At 43.4% G+C, this 17,908-nt stretch overlaps 2 protein-coding genes across 2 annotated transcripts in view; one reads left to right on the top strand and one right to left on the bottom strand.

Annotated features, from left to right (window-relative positions):
- The window catches only part of INTS4 (integrator complex subunit 4), a 118,342-nt gene extending 114,231 nt beyond the window's left edge, over positions 1–4,111 (top strand). Inside the window, exon 24 of the mRNA XM_045818356.1 lies at positions 3,684–4,111. Within this exon, the coding sequence (XP_045674312.1) occupies positions 3,684–3,862 (179 nt within the window). The 3' untranslated portion in view covers positions 3,863–4,111. The remainder of the gene's footprint in view (positions 1–3,683) is intronic.
- Positions 4,112–6,539: 2,428 nt separating this feature from the next.
- The window catches only part of AAMDC (adipogenesis associated Mth938 domain containing), a 31,922-nt gene continuing 20,553 nt past the window's right edge, over positions 6,540–17,908 (bottom strand). The window contains exons 3-5 of the mRNA XM_045818358.1: positions 12,658–12,753; positions 11,081–11,183; positions 6,540–7,546 (exon numbers count right to left, since the gene is read on the bottom strand). Coding sequence (XP_045674314.1) covers positions 7,371–7,546; positions 11,081–11,183; positions 12,658–12,753 — 375 coding nt within the window. The 3' untranslated portion in view covers positions 6,540–7,370. The remainder of the gene's footprint in view (positions 7,547–11,080; positions 11,184–12,657; positions 12,754–17,908) is intronic.

Raw genomic sequence — 17,908 nt, 5'->3', positions numbered from 1 at the left:
GTCCTGGAGGTTCCTAAGCCTCTCCTCAATTTTTTGTATTCTTGTCTCTTCATTCTTTTCTGTTTGTTTTTTCTTCCTTCTGGTCCACTCCACTGATGTGAGACCCAGCTTTCATTCCATCACTATTGGTTCCCTGTGCATTTTTCTTCATTTCTTTAATCCTAACCTTCATTTGTTCATCTAATTTGCCACCAAAATCAACCAATTCTGTGAGCACCCTGATCACCAGTGCTTTGAACTGTGCATCTGATAGGTTCGCTATCTCTTAGTCACTTAAAAAAACTGGCTCTGGGAGTTTTAATTCTGGTTAAACCATCCCCCCCCCCCCCCCCCGCTTTGGTCTGGTTGCGCCTGTTACATATGGGGGGTGGAGCCTTAGGTGTTCACCAGGGTGGGGCACCCCATTCGCTGGGTTGTGACGCTGTATGTGGGAGCAGGGTCTGAGAGGTAACAATAGCACTTGCTCTGCTCTCTGTTGGACCTCAGTCCCTACCCCTGCTTCTCCTGAGCAAACTGGACCCCTCTGGTGCTAATTCCTGTGTGGGTGGGCTTGTGCACGCTGTGGGACCCTCCAAGGACCTCTCCTGTGAGGCTGGGAGTCCCTCCCTGCTCCTCAACCCCCACGGGTGTTTTCAATCAGTGCCCCAAGGCTCTATTTCCCAGTGCCGGGATCCTGGGTTGCGAGCATTGCCTTTCTTCACAATCGTTGCCTCGCTGGGTCTGCCAGTTGCCACCCCTCAGCCAGGGTCTGCCAGCTGCCGCTTGCATGCTCAGGGTCCACCCGCTGCGGTCCTGCATGCCCCGGATGTTTCACGTGCCCAATCCCAACGCTCTTTGCTCTCCAAGCCTCAAGACTCGACCCGCACCCAGATGCCTGACTCCGCCCCTCCTCCTGGTCTGGATCCACACGTCTATTTTCTTGGTTGTCCGACTTCCATTCAGATCAATTTTCTGTCAGTTTTGGTTGTTACTCTGTTTCTAAATTGTTGTTGTCTCTATCTTGGTTGTGCGAGGAAGCACAGTGTGTCCACCTATGCCTCCATCTTGGCCAGAAGAAAATGGAATTTTCTTTTACTGTGATTTAAAATACATGAATAATTATTGAATATCCTTATTAATGGTTTCCCTCCCCCAGGGGTATCACTGGGTGGGAGGTGTTAGTTACAGATGGCTTTATAAAAGTTTTCCACAAAGAAGCGCTACCACTTGTCGGGTCAGTCCCCTGGGGAGACTGGTGACCCTGGGCCGGGCACTTGTCCTGAGAAGTTCATCTAGGATCACTTGCTTCTGAGAGGCTGCTTCCCAGTCACTATTGTAAATCTCTCTCATGCCCTGCATGGCACATCCTAATGTTGAATGTTTTCTCATTTGTTTACTGCCTTTCTCTCCAATTAGAATGTAGGTTCTTCTAGAGCAGAGAACTTGCTCATCTTTACTTCTGTATCCCCAATATGTCTGCACCCTGTGTCCCTAATACCTGACATGTATCGTAGTAGATGCTCAACAAATAATGGAAATTGAATATATGATTTTAAATGTGCAATTAAAATTTATTTAATCTTTAGACCAACTTTCTGCGGGGGCGGGGAATAAGTATTCTAGTCTTCATATTACAGGTGCATAAATGGAGGCCCACTTACCAGTCCACGGTGGTGCTGAGGCTGGCACTCCAATTCCCTAAACCCCACACCCCTGAGTTTTCCAGTGTACTGCCCTTCGGACCTTGGGCCCTATAGGGAAACCTTCTGAATGTGCCTGTGCCTTGTTTCTCCCAGTCCCAGAGGTGGGGCCTGGTACTGGAAGGGAGCTTCTCCTTCCAGACCCTCAGCAGCTCCCTGCCAGCGGTCTCTCCTCAGGGAGGCAGGATGCGACCAAGTGAAAATCTTTTGAGTCACATAGATCAGGTTCCAAATTCTGCCTCCCTTGCTGTGTGATCCTGAGAAAGTTATTTTACCTCTTTGTCTTCTTTTCCTTATCTATAAAATGGAAGTAAGAATTATACCTCATAAGAGATTCTTATAGAATGTGATAAGTAGGTTGCACGATTTGTCCCAGATGATCTTTTGTCTCTTTCTCCCAGTCTCCTCCCTCTTTTTTTCTCTCCTTTCTCCCTTCTTCTGAAGGCAGTGACTTGAATTGCCAGTCTCACCACATACTGGTAGGGGAGGGCATACTGACTAGGTGCTCTTGTGTCCTCTGACCTTACCGGGGTTTAGCTCCTCAAAGTGCTGTGAGCTGAGGCTGCGCTCTGGTCAGGGGTTGGAGGCAGCCATCTGAGACAAAAGAGCAAAACGGTGGGAGAGCTGATACTGGAGTCTGGTACCAGAGAGCAATGTTGGCTTCATTAGATACACTCGAGGTTGGTATAAGGCCCCATGTGATGTGATGTCCACACCACATGAACCCTGGTATATGACGATGCTCAGGCTGCTCTCTGGGATTGGTGGGGTGGCTCTGGCTGTCTGCAATGCAAGCCTCTCCCTTCTCTGAGGATGGCAATTCAGTCTCTGCTTTCATCTCTAGAGAGAAGTTAGGAAGAGGTCTGGGGGAGGAGCACTGAGAAGTTCTGGGACCTCTGCCCTTGATCATTTTGATCTATCCAGCCCTCTGTTCCTGCCAGCTGAACTTTCAGCCTGGGCTCATCTTTAATACTTGCACCTTTTGCTCCAGGCACAAAATTAAGGAAGACATCCCAAGCTTGTGCTGTTCCCAGCCTTTGCATTTTCCCTTAGGTTTTTCTGAAATCCTCCCCCCCTTCTTTATTGAAGCCACATGGTTAATAGAAATATTAATTGCTTCAGTTTGTGAACTGGACCCAAATTCTGTCACTGGCGTGGACTTAGGCAATCACTCAGAACCTCTCAAAGCCTTGGAACTGTTTTGGGTTTATGAGTCTTTCTTTCATGGTGTGGCAGGGTAAGAAGTTTAGGGATTTTGTGCTTTGCACAGACCACATGTTCTATCCCAAGGCCTTCCTGGGCTCAATCCTCAATCCTGTCTGCAGGCTCTATTAGAACCTGTGCTGTGCTCCATGCAATCGTCTCTGCCTCCTAAACCAAATGGTCAGCATCGTGAGGGAGGACTTATTTTCTATAGGGCCTGCCACCAGCAGACACCAGATCAGTGTCAGAATGTCCCATCATAGAACAAAAGGTTTAATGACATGATTTTAGGTTCCTGAAACATGTTCCTGTTCACTGGGCAGAATTTTTTGTTAGGACAGTTTTCAGATCAAAGGCTTCTTCTCTACTGGAACGGTAGAGTCTGTGGTACACGAGGCCCTGAGGCCTGAGATCAGCTGCGCAGGAAGAGTGTGATTATCTGGGCATGAGAATCCACCACATGCATATACCTTGTGGGCCTCTGTCTTGAGGCTGGGAGGCCTTTATAGAAGATTTTTAGCTTGCCCTCTCATCCTCAGCAGCCATGGCTCTGAGCTGCAGGGAGCCCACAGACACCTGAGGAGGAGGTGTTGGCAGAGAAGCAGGCTTAGGATCAGCCTTAGAGGATGTAGGCTGGGAAAATGTTTTTGTTTGGTGGAGGGGAGGAAGGGATGTGGACAGATGAAGAAATGTTCTTGAAGCTCTGCTGCTTCCATCTTTCATGTTGCTTTTACAGGACATTTTATCCCAATTCCTAGCCATGCCCAGTCATCAAAGATTTCTTTTGTCTTTTTTTTCCAGAACCATGCCAGGTGGAAGTGAGGCTGCTGCTGGCCTACAACTCCAACTCACGCATTCCAAAATCCCCCTGGATCGAGGCGGGCGAGATACCATCCCAGGTGGAAACCAGCATCGAAGGCACCATCCCCTTCAGCAAGTCTGTAAAAGTTTACATAATGCCCAAACCTGCAAGGCGCTGAGTCACAAGCAGTTTTTATTCCTGTGGTCGCCAAGGCCCTTCTTGGGTATGAGTGAGCTGGAAGCCTGGAGGACTTCACCTGGAAATGGTATATAGGCCTAAGGAGGAACAAGTGACCCTTACACTCTCATCTGGTATCAAACACAAGATAAATTATTTTGCATTAAGGAAACAAAAACCTTCTAGTCTGTTCTCTCCTCACCATCACTCCCTATAATAAAGCCGAGAAAGCACCAAGATGGTCCTTAAAGTAATTTGTGTGGCTATAGAATCAACACGTATTCCATATGCTTCCGTTCCTCAGGTTTGAAACAGAGATCCAAATTTTAGCTATCTCCAAAGAACCAGTTATTAGAGTCAGAATCATCTTTAATCATATTTTATTTTCAATTAGAGTTGACATACATTATTGTATTAGTTTCAGGTGTACACCCCAGTTATTAGACATTATGCAACTTAGTGATCATCTCGATAAATCTCACACCCATCTGACACTACACATAAACTATTATAAACTATTACAGAATATATTCCCTATGCTGTACTTTACATTCCCATGACTATTCTGTAACAGCTAATTTAAATGTCTTAATCCTTTCGCCTTTTCACCAGTCCCCCCAACTCCCTTCCCATCTGGCAACCATCAAAACATTCTCTGTATCTGTGATTCTGTTTGTGTTCTGCTCGTTCATTTGTTTTGTTTTGTTTAGGTTCAATTTTTGATAGGTATCTACTTATTGCCATTTTATTATTCATAGTTTTGATCTTAAAGAAGACCCTCACAGTTTAACTTTTTCACATAGATAGTTCCTTGAACTAACATAGATTATCTTGCTGAGATGGTCCTGCCATAACTTGAGCAATTAGCTGGGCCAAGGACTAAATGATAGCTGAACAAGGAATCATTTTCATCCCTGAGGGGGATTCTTGATCTTGCCTGCCACCATCCTTAGACCCAAAATAGAAAGGAAAGGCTGAATTTTAGAAGAGAACCAGGATTATGGGATCGAGGGATCCAGTTCCCACTACATCTCTGATGAGTCCAGTGTTGGGGTTACATGTGAGTCAAAGGTGCAGTTGGAGTGTAGGAGCAGCAACTCCTCCAGAGACATTAACTGGTGAGGGCTGGGTTCTTTACCTGTATATGATCCTCACAACAGCCAGATGAGACTTAGAGTTATGTCACTGGTAGGAAAACTGTATAGGTACTAGTACTAAGCTTGTATTCATTCAAATCTAATTTGATTCCAAAGGCCTGAGCTCCGCCACCTCAGGGCAGGTATATGGAAAAGAGCCCTCCAATCTTCAGTCCTCTGTGCTTCCCTTTCCTAATCTGTAAAATAGAGATAGTTATACCTTCCTTAAGGGTTATTGAATGGATCTAATTAAATAATGCTTGGTAGAATCTGAATATATAGCCAATTTTGATCATATTCGGTACTTAGAAATCTTATTAAAATAATGACTCGGAGGTGGAGCTGGAATTTGAACACAGGCATGTTTGACTTTGGGTTTTAAGGCGCTTCCACGTGTGCCCAGCCTTGTTGTTGGCGCTTTACTCCAGTTAGTTCATTCAGGCCTCACAGCTGCCCTGTGAAGTGAGTACTGTTATCTTCCTTTGATAAAGGCAACTGAACTTCAGAGAATTAAGTAACTTGGCCTGGGTCACACAACTAGTAAATATCAGACCTGGGATTTGAACCCAGGCAGTCTAGCTCCAGGAGGTTATAACCATTAAAGAGGGAATAAGGAAGAGGAATCCTCTCCAGGGAGCTTACTTTCTAGTGTGCTCGTCTGTTTTGTACATCTCAGACGTGCCATCAGTAGGGTCCTGTGTGACAACAGTTGATGCTCTGAATAGAGTCTCTGCCTTGGAGATAAGACGGAGCTGAAGCAGGCTGAGTGAGACCGTGGCCTGGACACAGGCTCCTCCTGGTTCTGCTGGGTCGGAGCATGGACAGCCCCAGGAAGGCCCCTGCTACTGACCGAGCCCCTTAAGCCACAGCCGTGGAAAGCCTTCTAAGGGAACAGTGTGTTGGGTCCCTTTTCGGATATAGTACTCCTTTTATAAATATTCTTCCAGGTTATATAAAATCCTTTTACAGGTGGCTAATGCTGGGGCTTTGTCTCCTAAGAGACAAAGCTAGGACTTGATTTTAGGTCTTAAAACACAAAATATAGTACTTTTTCCACCAAAGGTCGAGGTATCCTAAGCAGATTTTGGCTTAGCATCAGGATAAGTGTTTTAAAACTGTAAGAATTCAGTGCACTAGGAGATAAGGAATTTGTGCTGGATGTGTTCAAGCAGAGGTTGAACAAGCTCCTGACAAGTTTGTTGCAAAGGAATTCAAGTATATGAAGGGTTGGGCTCAACCTTTTAAATACCTTTTACACGGAATTCTCAGGTTGTGTGAAATATGAGAATCTTGATAGTTCTGCATCTGGTTGCACACTTTCTCACTGAAGTGAAAAAATGACACACGACAAAGATGGAAGGGAGCCTAAAGATGACCCTGGTGTGTCGCCTTCATTTCCTAAGAGAAGGTGCAAGCCCGGAGAGACCGAGTTAAGTGCCGAAGCCATGGCTGAAACCCAGGCCCCCTGGTTTCCATAACAGTAGTCCGTTGTTCCGTCTGGGTCAGCAGTCTGCTGTGCACCCAGCAGTCAAAGCCAGAACCCTATGTGTCACTGCGTCTCTGCTGCTGGCCTCACCCCTCATAGAAAAACAGCTGTCAAGTCCTTCAGATTCTGCTGCCTGAAGTGTTTCCTGACTCAGTCCCCTCCTCATTATATTTATTGTTACTGTCCCGACGCAGCCACCAGCACCTCTCAGGCACGGCACTGGCTTCCTGATGAGCTTGTCTCGGATTTTGCCCCGCCAGTCCATTCTTCATGCAGGTGTCAGAGTGAGCTTCCCAAAACCCAGGTCTCACACCACTCCTCTGCTCAAAGCACTTTAAGTGGATCACTTCTGGTCCCAGGATAAAGTCTGAGTTATTCCTAAAGGATCTCCATGCCCTTGTGTGGTCTCTAGCTGCATACTCCTGGCCCCAGACACCTCTGTACTTCCCCAGCTGTGGGGAAGTACCTGCAGCTGTTTCCTGCGCTCGCCGTGCTCTCTCAGACCTTCGGACCTGTGGACCCTGGAATGTTATCTTCAGGTTGTCCTTTGTGGTTCCCTCTCACTTTCCAGGACCGAGCCTCATTCTAGCAGGGGTGTCAAACTCATTTTTACCAGGGGCCACATCAGCCTCATGGTTGCCTTCAAAGGGCCAAATATAACTTTAGGACTGTATAAATGTAACTACTCTTTAATAGTTAAGTGAGAGCTTGGCGCTGCCACCAGGTAGAAACAAGGTGCCAGGCTGGATTCGGCCCACAGGCCTTGCATTTGCCACCTGTGCTCTCAGACCTGTTGTGTCTGATGTGGGCTTGGTGCATTGCTTCTTTCCCCCACATAGACCTTCTTCAAGCATACTATTTATCACAAATTCACAAATACAAACCCCTCAAAAAGGAGGCTGGAAAAAAGAAATCAGGAGGCTTACAGGAAAATGACAGGGACTAAAGAATCCAAGAGGATGTTCTCTGTTAGAAGGCAGTCGCTTCTCAGCCCCACCGAGTTGTTTGTAAGTGTGGGCCTTGTGGTAGTCGATCTTCCAGTTCTTCCAGGAAAGCCAGAAATCTGCATTTTCAGATAAAAACCCATTTTTAAAAAACTTAGTTATTAAAGCAAATGTTAAAATTACTCTAAGACAAACAAATTACATCTCCAAGTAGGTTTATGCCAGCTTGGAAGTTCTGCATCATCGCTGCATATTTACATGTTTGTTTCTTGGAACTAATATGTGAGCACCTGAACAGTAAGGACGTCGATGTTGCACCCCCAGCACAACTCCTGGCACGCAACAGGCAAGGAGAGAATGAATGAGTGTAAGAATCCAGAGCAAACTTAGTACCATGGCACAACTGCAAAAGCTAGCCCTGACATTCCAGTTTCTGAAAGGATTTTATATTTGACTTTGCATGATTGACTTCAGCAAACAGAATTATGGGGAAGAAAGGTGCACGCCTAGCACTTGGCAGATTTCTTGCCTCAGGAACCACTGAAGCAGGAAGAAATTAGGTGTGGACAGTGAGGACTGTGCAACCTACAAATCGAACCAGAGACTTTAATAATTAAAACCTGGACTAAGTATAGTGTCAAGTGGAAAAACTAGCTTCTCTCCAGGTTCTGCACATTTCCAGCATTGACTATATAGCGCAGGGTCAGGAGTAGGGACTATTTATTAGCAGGTTTATATAAGATTTAATAACCTCATTTCTAGATATTTCTGTCCCAAGAAGAATTTGTACTGTTCTCTTTAACATGGGACAACTCACTCAGGAACAGTGATTACACCCACACCCAATTCAGTGCCCACTGGAGCTGTCTCACCTTACATTTAACCAAAAATAGGAAGAAAATTAGCATCAATAGAAAAGCAGCCTGAATTTTATTAAACATCCTAGCTATGTACTCGTACGTGCCTGGCTTTATGAGCTGATGGAAACTGATATCTCTAAAATTCCTGTCATCTGACAAATGCCTGGCTGCAGAAATGGGACTGAACAGGACCTCCCCAGACCTCTAGGCTGGGTGGTGGGTGTGCAAGGATGTCACTCCCATGGTCCTCCTGAGGCGTGTGGTATAAAAAGACTAAGACACAGCATCGGGTCTTGGTGTTTCATCTGACCCAGGTAACGTGCACTCCAACAGAGGATTTGTACAGAGATGGTGTCTTCAACTAAAAGGGTGACTTCCATGATGGAATTTCAGGTAAGAACACGTATTTGGTTAGATGGAGAAAAACTAATTAACCAGGGCAAGCAGAGGATGAAGAAAGTTTAGGGCACCATCCCATTCACAGTTAAAATTTAAAATATAAACTCAAAATGCTAATGCAGATAGTAACAACTTCTTTGTTGGACCACTAGGACACTCAAATGAAATAACATACATAAAGATCCAGCTGTAAGACTTGAAATTCAATAAATATCAATTCTTGCCTTATATCCTCATCCCCCTTCTTTGTGGATGTGGGTCGCCCTGTGATCCTTTGCTGTGTATTTCCTCCTGTTATTCTGCTACTAATTCTAATTCCAAACATAAAGGATGTAAAGAAGGAACTGAGCGTCAAACCTGAGAGCTGGGGATTTTATGTGTATTATCTCATTTAAATGTTGGCAAATAGCCCTATAAAGACAAGACTAGTTAACTATACAAAGTTAACTAGGTTTATTGTGGTAATTATTTTGCAATATATACCAATATCAAATCATTGTGATGTACACCTGAAACTAATACAATGTTATATGTCAATTATACCTCAATAAAATTGTAAAAAAGACACAGCATTGGATTCTATCTGGGTCTGCCAATTGCTGGGTGAGCTTGGAAAAATCCCTTTGCTTTCCATTATGATGGTTTAAGTTCATCTTTTCTTGCCGGACCACATCTTAAGTTGCTGCTCTGTGGATTGGCCCCCCTTACCTTTGGTCCATGACCTACTTGGGCCAGTCAAGTGATAGGACTATGGGAAACTAAAGTCAGCTTTTCTGAGGTTGCTGCCTCAACAAGGGCAATTTTGTTGGTTATGGTTGTGACAGATCCCATGCCTGGTAACTGTCTTGTTGAAGTGTTGCCAAATATTTGTTTGGTGAGTAAATGAACATCATCTTCTTTAAGATTCAGGTTGTATTATGATGTCCTTAGTAATGTCTTCCCTAATTTTCCTCTATCGTGATAGGGTAAGTTAGTCCATCCTTGTAACTATTATAATATTGACACACTATCTTTGTTGTCTGGTGTGTCTTTTCCTATAACTCCTGAGGGTAGAAACCAACTTACTAATCTCTGTACCCCCAGCGCCCAGCAATAACTGGTTATAAGAAAATTGGTAAGAGACTCTTAGTAAATGGGCATAAAAAATTGCTGAGTAAATGAGACACAGTAGATAGTTCCTTTAGGCTCCATAAAAATGAAACTTAGCTGGCTTTACCCAGCAGCCCCACTAATAGATAATGACAACAGTGGCTTCAATGTATTGAGTCCTTACCACATGCCAGGCAGTGCGCTAAGACTTTCTATGAATTACCCCATTTAACACAGTAACTCCAGGTACTAATATTAGTCCCGTTTGACAGATGAGAACAGTGAAATTCTAAGGCTTAAATAAGTGCCCAACCACTGAGTGGCAGGCAGAAAGCCACAGTTCAAAGTCGTCTATTTGACACCAAAGCCCATGCTCATCATTCTTTAAAGAGGTGTGGGAGGGAGGATGAAAAATAAGGTGATGCTCCTAACTTATTCTACTTCTGTCATTCCATTCTAAGGCTTCACAAAGGCCACCTGGCAGTTGGTAGAACAGACTATCCATGGCAGTAGGGACTGTTAAAGGGCATCTGGTCCAGCCCCATCATTTAATAGTGAGGGAATCGGAGGCTCAGAGAGGACTGTCTGGAGAGGCTCGGGTTTAGTTAGTAGGACAGTCTGCCTGAAACCCAGTATTGGGGATAGCTCCTTCCGCTGTTACTGAAGTGATCTCTGAGTGAATTCAAGGTTCTGCTCGTGTCGTCTGCACAGAGACTTTCCCTGACCACCTACTGAACTAGCTCAATCACTCCTTCTCTTCCTGCTTTATTCTTCATCATAACAGAGTCTACTTAATTATGTATTTATTCATTTACTTGCTTATTTTCCCCACTAGAATATACACCTTGTGAGGACAAGACTTTTAATGTTTCTCTGCAGTCTATAGCAGTGCCTGGCATATAAAGTACTGGTTGACCTGAGGGCTGAACATTCGAAAGCATCAAGTGAAATGTGATTTTAATGCACTGAAGTTTTTCTTTGTTCCTCAAAAATTTTTTCTTTATTTTTGCCTTCATTTTCTCATACTGATCTAACACCACTTTATTAAACTTTGATAAATGTCCATCTCCTCTCCTGATTTTCAGCATCCCCCCTCCCCCACTAAGGACAGGGACCTTGCCTTAGCCATTCATGCATCCCAAAGCCAACCTAGCTCAGATCTGGCATGAGCAGCTATTCAAAAATGCTTGGGGAGGCTGGCATGGAGAGTGGTAAGAGTGATAATCACAGGCATTGTTGCTTAGTAATTTATTTTCATAAGGCTTCATCAGCAGGTGGAGTGGAAGACCCCTCCCACCCTCACACCTTGGGCAGCCAAGGCATTATACTCCTTCACTGCCTGCTCTGTCTGGAGGACCCGCACATCAATGCCTTGTTTCTCGAGGTACTCCAGAGTTGATGGGGGCACCTGGGAAGAAGGGAAAAGACAAGTAAGTGGTGTGGGGAGGCCCCCAGTGTTTCCTGTCACAAGGCAAGTATACTCTACAGAACTAAACAGGGACAACCTGATGCTCTGCCTGCTCAGTCACTTTGAATGTAATGGCCACACAGTACAGATGCTCACTCAGCAGTGGCTACTGCTCCCACTGACTGGTACAGTGAAGTCGCCATTGTTCACACATGTGCATTCCAGTCCACTCTCCTTGGCACCAGGTTACATTGATGTTGTGCAAACTGTTCTTGTTATATTAACAATGGCTGGACTTTTTCTGGACAGACCTCATGTAAAAGTGTCTCAATAGTGGCAGCTATTATCAGATATCCTCAACTCTGGCTTGTCCTGAATATTATTTGTATATTTTAATTAGACTTGCCTCTTCAGAAAAGCACTGAACTATGTATATATTTTAAAGATTTTATTTATTTATTTATTTTTAGAGAGGGAAGGGAGGGAGAAAGAGAGAGAGAAAGAAACATCAATGTGCGGTCGCTGGGGGTCATGGCCTGCAACCCAGGCATGTGCCCTGGCTGGGAATTGAACCTGCGACACTGGTTCGCCGCCTGTGCTCAATCCACTGAGCTATGCCAGCCAGGGCTGAAATATTTTTTTAAATGCCTAACTTTACTTTTCTAAATGTTTGAACAATATTATAATAATGGTAGCTTTATAGATAGGAATTATTTTAATGGGGGAAAAACTAGGTTAAACTGAAAAGTATAAATAAATAAAGGGCACCATCGGTAGGGAGCTGGATTTTAGAACTTCTATGTAAAGAATGAGGTACCTCTCTATACACTTAGGTGAGAAGCTATCCACAGTGTAATCATGTAAGTGAATAAAAAGTTGCAGAACAATATGTATAGTGTGACCTATTTATGTAAGAGTGGTTATGAGGGTATTCACGTGTATCTGAATGTGTAAGTGTGTGTGTATTTGCAGATGTGCAGAGAACTGGAGCAGTATACACAAGTGTGGAGACTGGGGAGGGGAAACCTTTCACTCCCCCCCACATTTCTGCATTGACTCTCTTGTGTAAGTAAAATTAAAATAAATAAACTTTTTTTTCATAAAGGGGGAAAACAACTTCAGTGCATCCAAGAAAAGAAAAAGTAGTATAAAATCTACCATAAAAATATGAAGTGCTATAAAATTCTAAAGAACCAAAGGCTGATACTTGTGGAGCCTGGGAAATTCCAAGATTGAGGGCTTTCTGAGAAACACTTGAAACGATGCAGGTCCAGGGCTAGGTAGAGAGACTGGAGAGTCCAGCCCTGGCGAGGAGAATAGAATGCAGCCATTATTTTATGCTGGGCCATCCATCAGCTCACGAGCAAGATGAGGGTGCATGATACAAAGAGATGAACACGTAACAAGAACGTATCTCCAAAGTGCCAAGAGATAAGTGGCTGTCCTCAGGACACTCATGTTCACCAATACCTACCTTCAAGGCCTCACTCATCCCTCGGCCAATCACAAGGGTCTGCACACCCTTCTTGACAACTTCCTCCACATCTGCAGGCTGCACACCAGGAGAATGCTGGGTGTGGAAAGAAAAAGTATACCAGCTACCTGCTCTTTTAATCTTTCTTTGCAATTGGCATTCTTGTGGGACTCATTCATTCATTCACTGAAGAAATGCTTATTGGCACAGAGGTTTACTCTGTGCCAAGCTTTATTCGGGGCCCAGGGAATAACAGATGACATGGTGCTGCCCTTGAAGCCCTCTACATCTAGTGAAAAATATACAACAAAAGACTAAAAATAAATTTAAATGGTTCTACAAGGGCTGCAAGGAAGTAAGTTCACAATGCTGTGAAACATAGTGAAAGAGCACTGAATTCAGTCCTGGGGTGAGTGGAGGAGAGACTGTTCCATGACACGACCACTCTCTGCACTGCAGCCTGGACCTGGCCAGCATGGAGGCTGCTTTCTGCAAACGCCCCTTAGAGACTGTCTGATAGCAATTGAAACCAAAATATAACATAATTGATAACATATATCAGCACCCCTCTCTTGCCTCCTGCTAATGTACTGGTTCACGAGTTATTAGCTGACCTGGTCAAGCATGTAAATGAATTTCCCATACCAGGTAGCATTTGTGTACTATTACCCATGACTATCTTCCTGCCCCCACCCCCCATGTCCTATATAATTCTCTGGCCCTGCCAAGGGCACGTGGATCCATTTCATCTTGCAGCTGCCCGTGACATGCCCTGTGTGTAAGTTTCCTTTAATAAACTCTATTAATTTCCAGACTGGAGTGGTCAACCTCTTTCTTCACTCTCTCTCTGCCCTGTGCTTATAGGAGTAAATTTTCAGTCTCAGAGCTTTTCCCTGGATCTGTGTGTACTAATAGGGGGGCGGGGGGTGTTGGGACAGGTAGCTAGGGAAGGCCTCCTAGAGGAGGGGAATTTAAGCTGATACCTAAAGGACAAACAGGAATTAGCCAAGTTAAAGGAAATCAGGGAAAAAGGCATCCCAAGTTCAGGGAGTAGCATGTACAATGGCTCAGAGGAAAGAAAAACCTAGAGAACTACAGGTGCTTGGGTGTGATGGGAGCAAAATGGATAGGTGAGGGAGTAGGAAGAGATGAGGTAGGAGAGGAAAGCGCTTGGACAGCATGCCAAAATTTGGACCATGGAAAGATTTCAGAAGACTCCCACACCATTTCCTTTTTCTAAGACACTTTTCCACGTAGCTCCAGGAAAAATTCTGTTGCACTCTAAACCAGGCCCTATCAAACACTGAGAAGCACTGAGAAGCACTGAGGTGGACTAAAATCGTCCTTGGAGGAGTTTTAGTCAGGTAAGGTTAGTGAACATACGGAAATAGTTTCAAAATAGTTAAAAAAAGGATGAGTTAGAATAGAGTGGAGGGTCTCAGAAGCCAGACTTGAGTAACTATGAGTGGGCAACCATTGTGGACGACGTGCTGTCTTAACACATTGCGTACCACGTCGAAATCTCTAAGACATACGCCAGGGACCGCACGTTTTTGGGCAAACTGCACATTATTTAAATCATCATAACTACAGATTATAATGCACTTTAGGTGTTGTTTTTCAATAATTATAACTTTTTTTTACAAAAACAATTAAACAACTAATTAAACAATTAAAGTTCCTGGTACTTTTTTAACGTATGGTACTGCATAAAACATTTTCCTCTATGAAGAGGGACCAAACATAAGTATCTAGATTCGCTCCTTTTTCCATGGGCGGCACAAACTCTGCAGGCTCTCGTAGGAAATTTTTTCTTTCCACTCTCTGGAATACACGTAGGTTCATGCTGCTTCATATCACCTGACAACCTTTTGGGTGGATCTTTACGAGGTGCTCTCCTTGTACCCCCAGGGGAAGAGCTGGACAGATTTGTTTCTGGTTCTGGAGAGCCTTCATTATTGTCATCCATTATCCAGTCTCTCAGCAGAAACTGTTCTTCATTTCCTCTTGGCCCTTGTTGATAGCTTCTATTTCCTTTTTCATGTTGATATCGTTTGCAATGAGCTCATTGTAGCTTCCCTGTAGTTTCTGGTAGCTCATTGTGAGCTCATTGAGCTTCCTGACAATCATTGCTTTGAACTCGGTATCTGATAGTTGAGTTGCCTCTATTTCATTTAGCATTCTAAGGCTTCCTCCTTTCCTTTCATTTGGGAATTGTTTCTTTGTCTTCCCATTGTTTGTGAGACTCTTCTGATAGCAGAAACTGTTTATACTTCATTTTTGCTCACGATTGAGGCTCGCCAAACACAAGAAAACTGGTGAACGGTATGAAATGTGTTCACTGAGTCCTAAAGTGTGAGTAGAAGTGTGCCTCGAGGCAGCGGTTGTGGGAGGTGTGCATTCTGACCGGAGCTGACGTGGCGCAGGGAAAGAGCTGCTGCAGACAGCACCTTTGACTTCACTGGTGAATTCTCTGTGGGGCATTCAGTGGAAATCCTTAACAAAACATTAGCAAATCCCAGGATGATTCAACATGAAAAAATCAATGTAGTTCCCCACAGTAAAGAAGAAAAAGCATATAATCATCTCAACTGATGCAGAACAAGCATTTAATAAAGTTCACCACGTATTTATGATTTTAAAAAGGCTCCCAGCAAGCTAAACTAGAAGGGAAACTTCTTTAGATGAAGGACATCTAAAAAAACCCTACAGCTGAGTATCAAATATAATGCTGAAATATTAAACATTTTCCCTCAAGGACTGGACATAATGGTATCAGCTAGACATTTATTTCCTTCTTATCTCTTAGACCTGTCCATTCCTCTCAGTTGCCACTGCTGCTGCTCTGGTTTAAGCTACTTTCACTTCGTGTGTGGACTATTGCAGTGACTTTCTAACTAGTCTCCATAAAATCACTTCAGCCTACTCCAATTATCTGTTCTTCAAATGCAGGCAAAGGGATTTCTAAAAACGCAAAACCATTTATTTTATGCCTCTGCTTAACAGCACTTGACAGCTTCTCATGGCCCTTAGAACAAATGCTAAACACTTTAACATCGTCTGTAAGTGTCTAGCTGCCTCTCCAGTCTCATTGCATTTCATCATGTTCTGTACTCTGGACAAAAAGGACTCTGTCCACTCTTCAACCACAGCATGTTCCCTCTAGAGGGATGAAAAGAAAATCGACAGATTGGGAGAAAATATTTGCACATCACATATCTAGAATATATGAACAATAAGAAAATGCAATTTTTAAAAATTTTTTCATTTATTTTCAGACAGAAGAGAAGGGAGGGAGAAAAAGGGATAGGAACATTACCAATCGGTTGCCTCTTGCACACCCCCTACTGGGGACCTGGCCCACAACCCAGGCATGTGCCCTGACTAGGAATTGAACCAGTGACCCTTTGGTTTGCAGGTTGGCACTCAATCCATTGAGCCACACCAGGGTGAAAACAATACAATTTAAAAAAATGAGTCAAGTATTTGAAAAGGAAAACACTTTCCCAAAGAAGATATATGGGTGGTTATGAAGAACCTGATACAATACTCTGTAAGTCCCCATGGAAACACAGACTAAAACAATACAATGAGATACCGGATGCTGGTGAGGATACGAACACACTGGATCTCCCATACATAGCCAGCGGAAACATAAATGTAGACCTACTTCTGGAAAACAGTTTGGCATTTTCTCACAAAGCTGAACATTGTGACTCAGAAATTACACTCTCAGGTATGTATCCTAGAGAAATGAAAACTCATATTCACACAACAAAACTGTACATGAATGTTGATAGCAGCTTTATTTGTAACAGTCCCAAACTGAAGACAACTCAAATGTTCCTCAACTGGCAAATACATCATGTTATGATCCAAATAATGGAATACCACTCAGCAATGAAAAAGGACAAATTTTTTTGATACACAGGACAACATGAATGATTCTAATGTTTTATGTTAAATTGAAAAAACTGTATGATCCCACAGAAACTAATGTCTTCCAAATAATGAGAATAAAGCTATATGAGTCCATTAATATGACAAGGAAATGTGACAGTTGCATTAGGTCATTTGGCAAAATATTAATGAGATCCACATATTAGGTAATAGTATTTTATCAGTGTATTTCCTGATTTTGCTCATTGCATTGTAATTGTGTAAGACAACATCCTTGTTTAGGGGAAACACACACAGGTATTTAGGAGTATATGGGTATAATATCTGCAACAGTTAAAAATATATATATTGCCCTGGCTGGTGTGGCTCAGTGGATTGAGTGCTGGCCTGCAAACCAAAGGGTTGCCAGTTCAATTCCCAGTCAAGGCACATGCCTGGATTGCAGGCCAGGTCCCCAGTAGGGGGCACTAGAGAGACAACCACACGCTGATGTTTCTCTCCCTCTCTCTTACCTTCTCTCTAAAAATAAATAAATAATCTTTTAAAATATATATAATGATGGAAAGGGTGATAAAGAAGATACGATGAAGTGTTAACACTTGGATCTGGGCAAAATGAGAATTCTTTGTTATTATTCTTATAACTTTTCTGTAAATCTGAGGTTATTTGAAAATAAACAGGAAATTTAAAAGTAAATAAAATTAAGAAAATAAAGCAGGAATGGAGCACATAGAGCCACACACTTACTGATCTATTTAGGCAAGGAAACAAATCTTAACAGAAGGCAGGTGGCTACACAAAGCAGAGCAGATGCAGCACATCTTTGCCTGCTTTCTCCCCGTCTCTTGGTTCCCTGTGGGGTGTGCAACTGCTGCTGACACCCTTCACTTAGTCAGTGCACGCTTCAGAGCTGCTAACAAAGCCAGTCTCTCTCGCTAGTACTCTTTTGTATTCAGACGCACTTCATCAGCATCTTCCTAAGGAAATTACACTAAGACTGTATGAGCTTATGTTTTAGGGAATGTCACAGAGTGTTCTGAGTTAGAACAACTGCGTGTCAAAGACTGAACCAAGCTCATCAGTGGCAAGAGTACATTCTTATCTTGAGAGACTGCAGAGCTAGTGCCCAGGTGTCTCTGCCTCCAGCTTTCCCAGTTCTCCACAAAGATCAGAGGAGATTAGGACAGATGGGATTCTTGTTCTATAAAGTTTTTTAGGTTTGTGTATTCTTTAAAGGCATAACAAAAAAGGGGATATTTTTTCACTTGATTACAATAATTGACCCTTAAAGAACGTAAGAGGATTGGATTAAATGCCCTCTTTCCACAGTTCTGTGATCAATCATAGAACC

The sequence above is a fragment of the Phyllostomus hastatus genome, unplaced genomic scaffold, assembly GCF_019186645.2.
Source record: "Phyllostomus hastatus isolate PE091 unplaced genomic scaffold, TTU_PhHast_1.1 phas_scaffold_317, whole genome shotgun sequence".
Lineage (NCBI taxonomy): Eukaryota > Metazoa > Chordata > Mammalia > Chiroptera > Phyllostomidae > Phyllostomus > Phyllostomus hastatus.
Note: the sequence above shows the minus strand (reverse complement) of the source record. Positions and strands in the feature narration are given on the sequence as shown.